Source organism: Oxyura jamaicensis, chromosome 2, assembly GCF_011077185.1.
Source record: "Oxyura jamaicensis isolate SHBP4307 breed ruddy duck chromosome 2, BPBGC_Ojam_1.0, whole genome shotgun sequence".
Taxonomy (NCBI): Eukaryota; Metazoa; Chordata; class Aves; order Anseriformes; family Anatidae; genus Oxyura; species Oxyura jamaicensis.
This window is the reverse complement of record NC_048894.1, coordinates 146,905,263-146,918,813: the sequence shown is the minus strand read 5'-3', so window position 1 is coordinate 146,918,813 and position 13,551 is coordinate 146,905,263. Positions and strand designations below refer to the sequence as shown.

The window sequence follows — 13,551 nt, the reverse complement described above, 5'->3', positions numbered from 1 at the left end:
CATACCAGCTCTTGCCTGAACAGCAGGAGTCTTTTTTTGTCCAAAGTAGTGTAGTTCAACCCTTTAGGCTTCTTTTCAGCAAGGGTAATGAAAGCCCTAGGACAAAACAATAACAGTTTTTTTGAATCTGTGTTTGTTGGTATGGTTTGTTTTTTATGCGAGTTGCTAAAATATATTGAAATTAAATGCTCCCTGCCTCCTGCAGTACATGAGCCAGAAAACAGAGAGACTGAAATTTTCTGTCTAAAATAAATACGAGCACCTAGAGGAGTCAAAGAAGAGTCCAGAATCTCTGCACCATACTTCACAAAAACAGGATTAATAAGTTAGGGTTCATATCTATTTTGAGCCAAATCATGTTGTCTGACATAGAGCCCATTGGAGCATTTATCCCAGCATGTGGAATCCTTTGCTTTATGTTAGCTTTGCATATTTCTACAGTATGACTATCACACACTGTATTAAATCCTATTTATTTCCACATATGTTCTATTCTTAGAGTCCAGAAAGCCAAAACAATGTGGAAATGATTGGCAGTAGTCTCCTGTCAACATTGAATGTTGACAGTAGCAATAAAATATTTTCTTTGTGTAAATAGAAACTGCAATTTGGGAAGGCCCTTGTTTTTATAGCAAAATAAATATATATATCCCAGTAAGTTTACTGTACTTTTTATTATTAATTTTATCACCAGTTTCCTTGTCTAGTCTTGAATTTGTGGCCAACATATAAAGTTGATTTTCTGTATTCCTTTAGTAAATGTAGTTACCTGCTCTGATTGATAAAATCACTTAGGGTCGTTCTCATTTTCTCCTCAGATTCAATTTCTGAAACCTTGATCAAATCCTTTACTTGCTCTAATGATTCCTCCTAAGAAAAACACATGAAAAAGCTGTTATGCAAAGAAGGGTGCTTTGTCATACTGCCGGTGCTGTAATGCCATTATTCACCATATGACTAGCAAGAATGAGGCAGGTGAGTTTGCTACATGACAAAACAGGACCTTTGATGTACCACTAAGCTTGATGTGCACAGAGAGGTCTCCAGTGACATGATTTGTTTTGACCTTTCCCCAGTCTCTCCAACACATTTCTATTGCTTGGAGCTGCTTTGTTTCGTCAGTTCGGTGAAGACCAGTCAAAGGAAACATTCTCCCCTAGCTGGGAGGAAAAACTATATAATTCTCTTTGGTTCTTTTTGCAGCCCTGCTGCTTACATTTAGCAAGCTGCTGGAGTTAACTTCTCAAACCTCAGTGGGCACACAGAAGGCCTAGCCCAACACCTACAGTCACCATCGAGAACTGGAGTCTGTCCTCACTAGCTAAGATAAAGGGCTGAATGGCAAGAAATAGAGCTGGAGGAAATTGTGGGGACCTGTTCTGGGGAACCTTACCTCTCACTGCCATGATCTGCTGAATGCCTGAGCCTGGGAGTATGGTTGCCACTTACCAGGTGGTCTGCCATTTTCTCAAGAGTGTTGGAGGAGTACAAGCGAAAGGTCTGGTTGCCCCAGTAGCTCTTGACACAGATGCAGGGCTTCCTCTCATCATACGGCAGGTACTGATAGTTCCTAGGAAAACAAAGTGCAGAGCAGACTGTAAAAGTAAGAAAGGAGTTCAGGGGGAGGCGATGGAAAGAAAAGGTGTTTGGTGCTCTCTCACAGTACAGAAACCTAAGACCACAGGATGTGTTCATATGTGCTATCCAGTAAATACATGGTAAGAAAAAACAGAAGCATCGCTTACTTACAAGATCACATGCTTTCTATGAGAACCCTGAAAATAAAAGTCTTGAAGTCAGTGGATCTAATTCCAATGTTTTTCAGGGTAGGAGAAAAGCCACACAAAGAGGCACACAGAGAAGCTCTGAAATACTGTGTTAATGATGGTAAGCAGTAGGAGTAAAACATAGAGCAGAAAAATGAGCAAAGATTAAAATCTGATCATGTCTTTAAGAGCAATGGCTCTGTGCACTGCATGGCAGGACAGGTTTGGCAGAGTCTCACTGACACTTTGATTTCATGGGACACTTTTTTTGAAAACAATGGCTAGTGGACATTGACATGTCTTGGCAGAAGCTGATCTGCAGGACCCTGCTTAGTAAAAGTGATACCTAACTCATAACAACTCAGCAATACAATGCATCTGCTGCTCTCTCATTTCCCACTTTCTATCTCAGGGCCAAGTTGTCATATTGACTTTTTCTGCAGAGCTACTTTCTTCTGATGTTTACATAAAAGAGGGTCTTGTACTGAAAAAGTGAGGAAGACACTAGCACAACCAGAAGCTCTGCAAACTTTAATGCACACTTGGCACAGAGCCTGGTGTTTTCATTAGAGTTGTGGCAGCCACAACACCAAAAGCATGTACCTGATGAGCACCTGATGTCCTCCTTTTATATAGTACTACATGATACACCACACTGAGCCTTACTGGATTTAACACTAGAAGCCTCATCGTTTTAGTTAATAACAGTGGGAAAGTGGAAAGCATTTTAATGGAAACCAAGCTCTATGAACTGCTTTATATTCTTCTGGGAATGGCTCCAACCCAATGCCACCACTACATGCTCTGCAGCTGAGCAGAGGCTGTACCAAAGAGCTCTTTTCTGGTGTGTACTCATCTTATGACTGTTCGGTATTTCTCCACTGAAATTGATTCTCCAGATAATAAAGATAATAAAAGTTCTTGAGCATCCTACTCTTCATAGTGTCCCACAACTTGAAGGAAAAATGGTTGCATTTTCCATTTCCTCTCCTCTGGGAGAGGCTTTGGTTCTTCAGGTCCAGTGCCTGGAGCACCTCCTGCCCTCCTTCTGCACTGACCTTGGAGTCTGCAGGGCTGCTTCTCACTCCTCACTTTACCAGCTGCTGTTGTGCAGCAGTTTTTTTTCCATTTTTTAAATCTGCTCTCATAGAGGTGCAAACAGCATCACTTACTGGCTTGGCTCTGGCCAGGAGTGTGCCCCTTTTGGAGCAGCTGGAGCTGGCTCTGATCTGACATGGGGCAGCTGCTGGGCTCTGCTCACAGAGACCACCCCTGCAGCCCCCCACTACCGAGTTCTTGTACACCCTAATAGGTTTTAATAAGAGTTTTTCTGTTCAAAAATAGATGAAGATCATTCATTTGACTGTCCTATGGAATATCAAAGGACAAACAGAATTTCCAATATATTTGCTCCTCAATAACATCAAGTTGTGCATTACACATCAAATTCAGTGAGCAGCAGAGCTCTACAGGTCTTGGACAGTCAAAAATTTGGTGCTTTCGTAAGAGGGAAGAACAATTCAACTATCTCTCAGTGCCAGAACTTCTTGACCTGAAATTCACAGAGCTCATGAGTTCTTTCATGGGATTTACTAAGAAAATTATATGGCCATGAAATAACTCAAATGGAAGATTGAGCTCTGAAGTTTATTACTTGTTCTATGAGAATTTGGGGGAACCGCTTTTTCCATTTTAGCTTATCCATGTCATATATTTTGATATAAATGTGGAAAATTCCTGGCAATTTCACGGTGTCTATATTAGCGGTCTCATTGTTCTGCCTGCTCTTTTAATTAGTTAGTGGTTTAATCTCCAAAATGGACTCCTGTTATTGTTTTCTGCTGTTCATTTATGATTCAAAAACACAGAGTTTATTTAAAATATTGCTATCCCATTAAGTACTAATTAATACAGAAAATAACCAGCAATGAGACTGATAAGATTCCAATATGAGGTGACAGTCATAAAGTCACTATTTGGTATCTGTGGCTGGCCAAACTGTTTTAGATAGCACAGGAGGGGAAAAAAAAAAAAAAAAAAAAAAAAAAAAGGCAGCATTTTACATAAATTCAAGGAACAGGGACCCATAATAAGAGCAAACTTGTCTAATATTGGAGAGAGTCGAGAAGCAAACATCAGATTTGAAGAATGATTCATTCTTTTACAACAGTTCTTGAAATCTGAATTTTTGTTAAGGGAAAAACTAAAAATCTCAAAGTCTCTCATGGAGGATAACCCAGCATGTACCCAAATATGCAATCCTGTTAACAAGGAGAGGCAACTATCTTTCTGATAAACATTGTTTTTCCCCTTTTATTTATTTATTAGCTATAGAAAAAAGAAATCTGCCATGGTATTTTCATTTTTGTTTTGTTTCACTGTCTCTTATTTAATCTGGCTGAACCACCAATTGCAGGAAAGGATGAAAGTACTTCTCAGCTTTAGGAAGGCCCAGAAACCAACCTGATCCAGGCTCCAATTTCCCACCTGGCCCTTATATGTGTGCCTGGCCTTCTACAGAAAGAGATACCATCTAGTCTTGGCACTTGGCTATATTAGGGATTGTTCTACCTAACAAAGCAACAAAGAAAAGATTTCTTTTTATTGGTATCTTTGAAATGAATTAACCCTTTACACTTCTATTTATAAACAAGGCCATTTAGAAGTCTTCTGCATGTATTCATTCATTGCTCCGTCCTTTGCTTTATCTTAAGAGGACTGTTTCCTCCTAGTTTTGTTACTACTTGCTATTTAAGTCTACATCTATAATTATCAGCTCTGGAAACTGTTCAGGGAAACTGTCTCTTTCTTGACCAGATGTCAATATTTTGATGTGTTGTTCTGCTTCTGGAGCTGATCATTGGATCGATGCTACTTGTGATCAGGGTATAGGACCCTCAGCCAGGGACAGCACTGAAGGAGTTGTACTCTTTCGTACAGCTTTCCAAATGATAATCAGCATAACACAGCCCTTTTAAAAACATCAGAACAAGAAGTCCAAGAGCCCATGAAGCCAAGATCAGAAGACAGTGAAAAATGTCATGTAGCCCATCCACTTCAGTGGAGCCTGGAAAATTTACTGTTGTGAAAGATGTGGTAGAAGATGCACAACATCCTCTTTTGAAAGCCTTAAATCCACACAATTAGTTTAATGCTGCCAGGGTTAATTAATGAGTCCCACAGGATTATAAAACAGTAACCAGAATTGTGCTTGATGAGGCTTTAAAACATAGATCCTCACCTGTTCCCACCTGTGATTAGTGGCTTCTCAGGGTGTGTGGTGGATATCAAGGGTACTCCAAGGTCATGAGAAATTTCATCCTCCTTCTCATGTAGCAGACTTTCTTCCACTTCTCCACCACGTGTCTTCTTTTTCCCTCCAGCTCCCACTGACACTCCATCAGTAACTCTACCAAAGTTACCTACAGACACAGGATTACAAGGGAAGAGTGGCTACCTCAGAGGTGGTAAATTGGGATGAGGTTTTAAAAAGAGGCGAAAATTCTTTGTCCCCCCATGTTCATTAGTTGTTCTGGCCATTCCCCAGCATATAAAGGTCCTAATAATTAAAGTCTATCACAATGTCTTTTCAGACTCCAGGACAGGGCTTTCTGTGAGCAGAGCCCTACCTAATAGGTACCTAGGGTATCACAGAGTGGTGTGATCTTCTGTTTGCTGGCCCCTAGGAAAACAAAAGGAACTTCTGCTTTTGATAAAGAAATTCAGAAGCAAAACCAGTACTGTTGCTGATATTTCTAGACCTGGGAGCTTCTGTGTGTGTTTGATTTAAATAGCAACTGTATGTCTTCTTTACAGCATGTGGATTATCATCCCAAAGTCTGATCTCAGAAGTGCTAAAGCTCATTTTCAGCCAAGAAAATCTTGCAAAGTATGGTTGCAGAGGGACCTTCAGCAATAACAATACTTGGAGGCCCCAACTTCATGCCTGATGCCACACAACTCTGCTAACAATACAGCCAGCTTCTCTGATATGATTTTGCCTTAAAGGGCAGTTAACAGCACTGGGGAAGAGGTGCATCCATCAGAGTGGTAATTACAGATTTTATAGGAGACAGGAAGAAAACATTCAGTGCAGGAGAGGGGTGTGCTGAGTCACCCCATACAACATCATGATCTGGATATTAGGAAATCATGTAAATAATGGATATTTGCCAAATTTGGATCTGAATTTCAACTGCACAGATAACTGTCAGATGTTCAGGTTCAGAGTTCAGAGCCATACTCATCTTTTGTATTAATTCCAACAAGACTCAATATCATTTATTGCCCAATTATGTACATGAGCTTCTTGTTATTCCTAGCTCTGCTTCCTGCTCAAGTTTCAGCATGAATCAATACCACTCATTGATTTCTCTGTTTGTCAGAGTAACTCACCCTGCACATATACCCTTACAATTGAGTGTACCAATTTATGTAAGCACTAAGATGGCAAGTGTCAGGGTGTTACTCTGACTTTGGACTCTAACACAGAGATAAGCATACCCCTGTAAGGGAAATAAGACCATTTCTGGCTTCCCTCTCAAGGGAAATTTCTTCTGGTTTGAAAATACCCAGTCAACATTCATGAAAATGTCTTATTTTTTTCTTTAGTCTGCTCCTGGGGAAAATTCAGCTTCAACATGAGGATACTGCTCATGTGGTACTGCCCTGTTTTACCCAGAAAGAGAACAGGATTTATCGGGAGGATCTCACAAGGCGAGCTGGTGCATTCATTTTGAGGCTTGGCTATACAATAACCCCTGTGCCACACTCACAAACCCACATGTAAGTTCAGCAGGTTTGGCCAAGAGGGTCCACACAGATCCTCCCTGCAAAGAGGCTCCATCACAGCCAGGGAGAAGTTGCAATGAGCACTGCAGAATGAGCACCATGCTGAGATAAACTTTTTCATTTGGATCTCCCAGGAGATTTGGAGGCTAAATATTGGGTGAATTGCTGTGTATTGAGTGAGAGGATTTCTATTAACACAGAGCACTTGGGAGTAGAGACAGCTAAGTGACTGGAATAAGCATGATGCTACCCAGGGAAATGATGATCAGAGTTTAATACAAACCTGTAATCCCTGCTCTGAAGATGATGCCTGAACCCTGAGACAGAGCTGTCAATAGCATATAGTGCCCACTTGCAGTCAAGACCTCCTCTCTGCTTTGGAGATGAGCTTAACACACTTACCAACAGAAACCTCAAAGGTTATTGGCTTGTCCCCAACCTTCCTATCAATCATTGTGGCTTCAAAAAATGTCCCAAAGAGGAGGAAATCCTCCATTTTCTCTTCATAGATCTATTGGAGAAGAAAGAGGCAGAAAAAAATGACATTTATTTTATCTTCTACTCTTTTTTATAGCAGAGAGCCTTTACAAGTCTCTAGCAGCTGTGTTATTGTTGTGTATCTATCAGTCTGAGGTGCTCAGTGAGACAATATGTAGGGAGAAGTAATATCACTCTAACAACAACAAAAAAAAAATCTGTAAGACTTTGGTCTTATCTATAGCGTACAGCTACATCAGATGGTCGCATGAAAGTCATTACCTCTCACTTCATACTCCGCCTCACCAGTAGTCCCTATTAAATGGTTTCATTATGTCCACATGTTCTATACCATCATTCAATCTCCAACAGTTCAAGGGCTCTCTTTGGGAGCAACAGCAACGACATGTCACCATCCTGAGATAAGTTATTTTGCAGTAGGTGTAGAAATATTCATTTGCATAGTGATAGTAAATGCTACCAAGCTAATGCCTCCAGGCAGAGGAGTGCTTGTCCAGCTCTGCTTCCCCAGGGACGACTGTAACCTTGAGTTTGTACTATCAAGACATTGACCTTGCTCGAGGATGCTCAGTGAAACTAGTAAGACTCAAAGATTTCTGGCATCCACATTTTATTAGATGCCAGCCCCGTGCAAAAACCTACTGAAACCAAGCAGCCATTGATTTTTTTTATTATTATTATTCTGTGCTTTAAGCCCCAAGCACAAAGGTGGGCTCTCCATGTGTGGGGAGTAGTTCTTTGCTGTTTACCTTCCCTGGCATCACAGCACAGAGACTGGTAGCCGTCTGCAGCTTTTCACAGAATGTGGAAGCACAGGAACCAAACAGTCTCAACACAGAAGCACACCCTGAAAAGGGTAATGACCTTTTGTGGAGTTTTGAGGCTCAGTTTGGCTCTTTATAAACCTATTGGAGACCCATCCAAGGAAAGCTAGCTGAGACCTCCAGTGCTCTCAGGTTATTAACAAAACAAGCTATTAGTTCCAAGACAAGACTAAGTTCACATGAACTGATTTTTTTCATTTGAGTTCTCCTCAAATTCATATCCTGACTGCCACAATCTACCTGATGCAAATACTACTGATTTCACAGCATGAATACCAGTCTCCTGAAGCCCATTAGGCAAGATCAGAACTAGTGTCTTTTGCAACAGTGAGGCAATGAATAAAACATCAGCTGTTCATGAATATTTGTTTCCCTGACTTTTGCAAAGCAGAAACTGCTTTTGACATAGCCCATGACCTCTTCATTTTGAATAAAAAAAAAAAAAAAAAAAAAAAACCTTTGCTATACACAGCAAAGGAGCATAGGTCTTCACCAAAAGGATTAGCAGCATCTCAAATCAAAGTTAACACCACAAGCAGACCGCAGCTCCAGAGCAACGTTAGCTTCTCTGCACCTTGATTATTTTCAGCATGAACCCAGAGCATGGTGTGCCTAGTAAAGCTGAGGCTCAGAGCTTATGACCAACACATCTACCACCCATTATAAAGAAAGCAAATTACAAATGTTTAGTATCTTTTTGCTGTTGGACTCAGTCAATAAAGTTGAGCTCTGGGGCCAGGTAATTTGCCTCTGTTGTCTCAGAGGCACTATGCAACATTTTTTGCCTTATTTGTAATGGCTCCCGTTCCTGCTTTTCTTTTCAGAGTCGTAATACAATTATTGTGTCTACTGTAGCATGAAATATTGCTGAATATCAAAAACAAAAGAATATCAAGCAGCATTGCATTATGTTGTTGCCTTTTACACATTCTGTATTTGAAACTGAGGCAAAGTTACCAGAAATAAATCCTTATTACTGTTACTAATATTTATTGGTGTTTCAGCAGGGTTTGTTCCCCTACCTGGAGTAGCTAGCACCTAAAACCATATTGTCTGAAGACTTCATAAAAATGGATCTCCTCTATATAAAGGAAAATCTATATGAAAATAAATTTCTTTTCATGTCACGTCTATTACAATCTTCAAAGAAGACCTGAGGGACAAAGGCAATTTACAGCTATGTAAGTATATAAAGCAAGACCAGGGCGCAGGCTTGCACACTGGCTTGCAATTACCCATACCATTTCTCTACTAACGCACTCCTTGACCTGTACCAGCTAGCCCTCATGCAGGCAATGATGGGGCACATTCTAAGAAAAAGCACTTGTCAAGGCTAGACCTCAAGACCAGAGAGCCATTTCTCATGTCTAATTTACTTGTAGAGATGGAGTCAAAAGACCAAGAATAAGATCTACTCAAGGACACAATTACCTTAGGCACTAAGGTGAGACTCCCAATACAAAAGCCAAAATTTTGATCAGTGGCATACTGAAGGGGGAAGAAAACTGGTTAAAAAATATTTTTTCTTCCAATTATTGGGTAAAAAATAGAGCTTTTGTATGTAACCATATACTGTTACTCCCAGACTGTGATGTGATGGAGCAAGGAATGAGAGACTGGTCCAGCATCTGAGCCCACGTCTTGCCACAACTGCACAACTTCCTCAAAGCATCATAGCACAGATGCTCCAAGGATGCAAATCTGTACAGCAAATGAAGGTAGTATATTTACATCAGTTAACTTCAGTTGAGGCTAAGCCAATCTACAGCTGCACTGACAATGCAGGACTAAAGGAAGAAAGTTAGACACAGCCATCTAGGCTGCACTTGAATGTCTCTGCACTTGCAGAAATTTTACATCAGTGTTTCCCTACTGACTTCGATCGACAGCTACCAATTTTCTCAAATGAGTGCAGGAAATCAGACTTAATTATTACGATCTATTCCCTTGGCTCTCTACCATTTAGCAGGTATTACATCCTGGTAAGGTTGTAGTAGGAACACATGGATGCAGCTATTGCGGAAAGGGTAATAGGGCAGAAATAAGTTTTATGGAAACCGAGTCCTAAGCGATACTTCCTATCAGTTATAGATACATATTAATGCTTTATTTTATATTAATGCTTTTTTAATGCTAATATTAATGTGTTGCATGATTATGGGAAGATGCCAAGACTATGGAACTAAGACATAAAAGCAGTATTGCATGACCTGAAGCCAAATACACAAGTCAGAGTCATCCTCAGAGGTACAGGGACACATGTTAATCAGTCTCTTAATATCATACTGACCTCTGAAGGCACATCAAATGGCTCGACTTCCACTTCAGTTGAATTTGTCTTATCTGAAGGATAAGCTGACTTTCCATCCTCTCCTGCTTTGTCAGTTTTGTCTTTTCCTTTGGATGCTTTGGAGTCTTTATCTTTAGACGGCAATTTGATATCCTTGATAACCCTTGAAAACTTTGACTCACGGGCTCCTCCTGAAAGTATCTCCACAGCAATCTCTATGAAGAGACGTCCCCTGAAGGAGGCCCCTTCTCCAAAACCTTCGTTAAGCTCCTGGTGGTCATCCATGAGGCTGTGATTCCTGGCTGAGCCATAGAGATTGATCCAGGCAGGCCCAAAGGTAGGCAAGAACCCTGAAGATAAAACACATTTTATGGTATTTCCATTTGGCATTACCATACTCTCCTGACAGTCTGCTCAAAGAAAGCTTGCCTCTTGTGCACCAAAAGCCAAACCTGGACTCATTTCTATACCAGTGGAGACCAATTCACTATTTTTCAGGGCAGTTCTTAGGTGCCAAGGAGCCTCTATCAATACACAGCCAGGTACTCTGCCAACCTGAAGCTCTTTCTCAGAAGCTATTCATACTACATGTGCTTTGTGCATGGAGCCTATTGTAAAAAAAAAAAAAAAAAAAAAAAAAAAAAAAAAAAAGCTTGCTTCCACAGGCTGAAGACTGGGACACAGTGGGAAAGGCTTTCTCGCCTTGCCAAGACTGTTCACAAGCCCATGACACTACCCACCTTATATGATTTAACTTTTTTTGTTGTTGTTTAAGGCCTCAGCTACAGATTTAAATTGCCAGTTTAAGGGAGTACCATGGCTTTGCTGAGCTCTGATAGCTGACCATGTTCCACACTAGGATAACACAGCATAAATAAGGCTATAGATGTACGCTCAAACATCAGTGAAAAGATTCCAAGTAGTGAACTTCATATACGTGAGGGCTTACACACTAGTCTATGGTACCTCCTTGAGCTGTGATGGCACTTTGCTCTTCCTGGATAGATCAGAAACACAAGCCCATTGTGCCTGTAATTTGCACTTTGTGCTTTCATAGGTGTACAGAAACTAGCACAAACTACAAACTTACACCAGTCATCCCTTATGAGCTAGAGCAAGTTATTGCCACAGTCACAAAGAAGGTACCAAATTACATAGCAGCCCTGTAACAGGAAAAGCAGTGGCACACCGCCATACACCAAGCACAACAAAATACAACTTCAGATTAAGCAAGAGCTTTCAGAACCAACAAAAATATGGATTTCCTTGAGCTCTGTGAATCCCTGAAATGGGATTAGTCAATGCCCAGGTCTCAGGCAAGTAGATTTTACTGTAGGGATATATTTTAGAAGAGGCATTTTTCCCTTTACCTTTGTCACCATCTTGTTCATTTGATATTTTCTTCAAATCGATGAAGTGGGTGGCTAAGGCCACATCATTCATGCTACCTTCATCCCAGACCTGGATTTTGACTCTTCGGCAGAGTGGAGGGAACATTTCCTTGAAGATAATCTGTTCGTGCCATACAGGATCTGCACAGTTCTTTTGCACTGTTGTCCGACCCTGAAATGAAAGTCCAGCATATTTAACCCTAGAGGGATCAGAATCTGGAGAACAGCAGTGAGTATAGCAGAAATTGCACTCAGCAACATCTCTCTAGTCAATTTTTAAGCATAAATATCCTATCTTGAAAGTACATCTGTTTCTCTATTAGATTGTTTATTTTCCCCTCTGTATCTAATAAAACACATTATGGCTTAAGAATTCTCACCTGCATATAGTGGAGCTCAGAATAAAATCTAATTCTTCAGGGCCCTTATGCACAAAACATGTCTAGGAAGCCAGACTTTGGTGTTTCTTCTACAAACTGCACATCTTTAAATGGCTTTTGAAATACCTTGGTAATAGTAATGCAGTGCAATTTGTCTCGTAATATGAAATTCATTATAGCTGCCAGGCTGTAGGTAGCAATGGAATTACCTTAATCGAAGCAATTTATCTAGTATAAAATATGATTACTGTGGCTCATGTTCTGGGCACATGCCTGTGTGCTAGAGAGGTAAGCTGGAGCTCCTCCTAGCCTGGAGGAGAAGGCAGGACCATAACACAATCAGTGCAGCCATGGGTCATCTACTTTCACATTTGATGAAGAGAAACAAGTAAAAAAGCCCACCAACAATACCTCTAAACCCATATTTTACATGCCAGCCTGCAAACTCACATCAGTCACCCATTCTTGTGTCTTCTTCAGATCTCTATTAAGCCTGAAGTTGCTGCACACATTTGACGAATCATTTTAACCCATACTAGTTTCAGATGTAACACTTTGCAATTGGGGTTCACAATAAAAGATGAAATCAGCACCACAGACATCATTCTCATCCCCAAAACATCTGTAAAGGATGAAACTAGAGTTCACCCCAGGGCTTCCATGCACACAGAAATATTGCTGGTTTAAAATCTTTTCCAGTTAGATTCTTTCCTTGATAGGTTAATAATTAAGACAAGCTCCCTGACACGGTGCTTCATGGACTTAACAGAGGAACCAAACCCCTGGGCTCTGGTCCTCTTCCACAATCAAGTCATAAGGCCCCTCTCAGCAGCACTGTGTTAGATATTGCAGGAGCTGCAGGAGTAATGAAGCCTACTTGAATGCTTCTTCCCTTGCTACCCACAGAAAACCTGCAAGGTTTTCTGCTGAATTACAGCAGAATAATTCCCCAGTGAATACACATCCCTAAAATCCAGATTGAACCTACCTTACTGATTTCAACTCTGTTTTCTTTCTTCACTTTAGGGAGACCAGGATATAGGACCGACATAATACTACGCTGGGTGATTCACTGTCTTGTAACTGGATTTTTAGTAAATTCTGCAGTATTCACTTTCCCTTCCTGCTGCCCGACTCTAACCTACAGCTGTGAGGCTGATACCAGTTCTTCCACTGGCATTACATATTTCCTTCACTTTGTTCCTGCATAATTTAAGAACTGAAAATTTTCCTTCTGATGAAAGAAATATGCCTTCCCTGTTTAATATAGCAACAAGTTAAAGGACGTCAGATCTATTGCCTGCCTATAACACAGCTAGCAGGAAAGAAGGCCTACTTTGTGATCAAGAGGATCCCAATTACCATTTGACCTGCAAACATGACCACCACATAGGGATCCACAAGGTCCTTACTGTCGCCTATGAATGCTTTGGTGACATTGGCCATGATGCTAGAGTTCATCTTCGGAAGCCCTTCTGCTTTGTAAATTCTCACATAAAATCTGGCCCACGGTCTTTCAGATGGAAATCCTTTGGGGATCAAGAGGTTCCTGAAAGCAGAAAGAAACCAAATCCTTAAAACAGAAAACTCAGACAATGAAGTGATGTTTTT

The 13,551-nt window shown here is 40.7% G+C and overlaps 1 protein-coding gene across 1 annotated transcript in view; it reads right to left on the bottom strand.

Annotated features, from left to right (window-relative positions):
* Positions 1–13,551, bottom strand: part of FER1L6 (fer-1 like family member 6) — a 73,486-nt gene that overhangs the window by 39,328 nt on the left and 20,607 nt on the right. Inside the window, exons 9-16 of the mRNA XM_035319179.1 lie at positions 13,303–13,489; positions 11,540–11,732; positions 10,170–10,519; positions 6,960–7,068; positions 5,008–5,188; positions 1,450–1,570; positions 770–870; positions 6–96 (exon numbers count right to left, since the gene is read on the bottom strand). Of these exons, the coding sequence (XP_035175070.1) occupies positions 6–96; positions 770–870; positions 1,450–1,570; positions 5,008–5,188; positions 6,960–7,068; positions 10,170–10,519; positions 11,540–11,732; positions 13,303–13,489 (1,333 nt within the window). The remainder of the gene's footprint in view (positions 1–5; positions 97–769; positions 871–1,449; positions 1,571–5,007; positions 5,189–6,959; positions 7,069–10,169; positions 10,520–11,539; positions 11,733–13,302; positions 13,490–13,551) is intronic.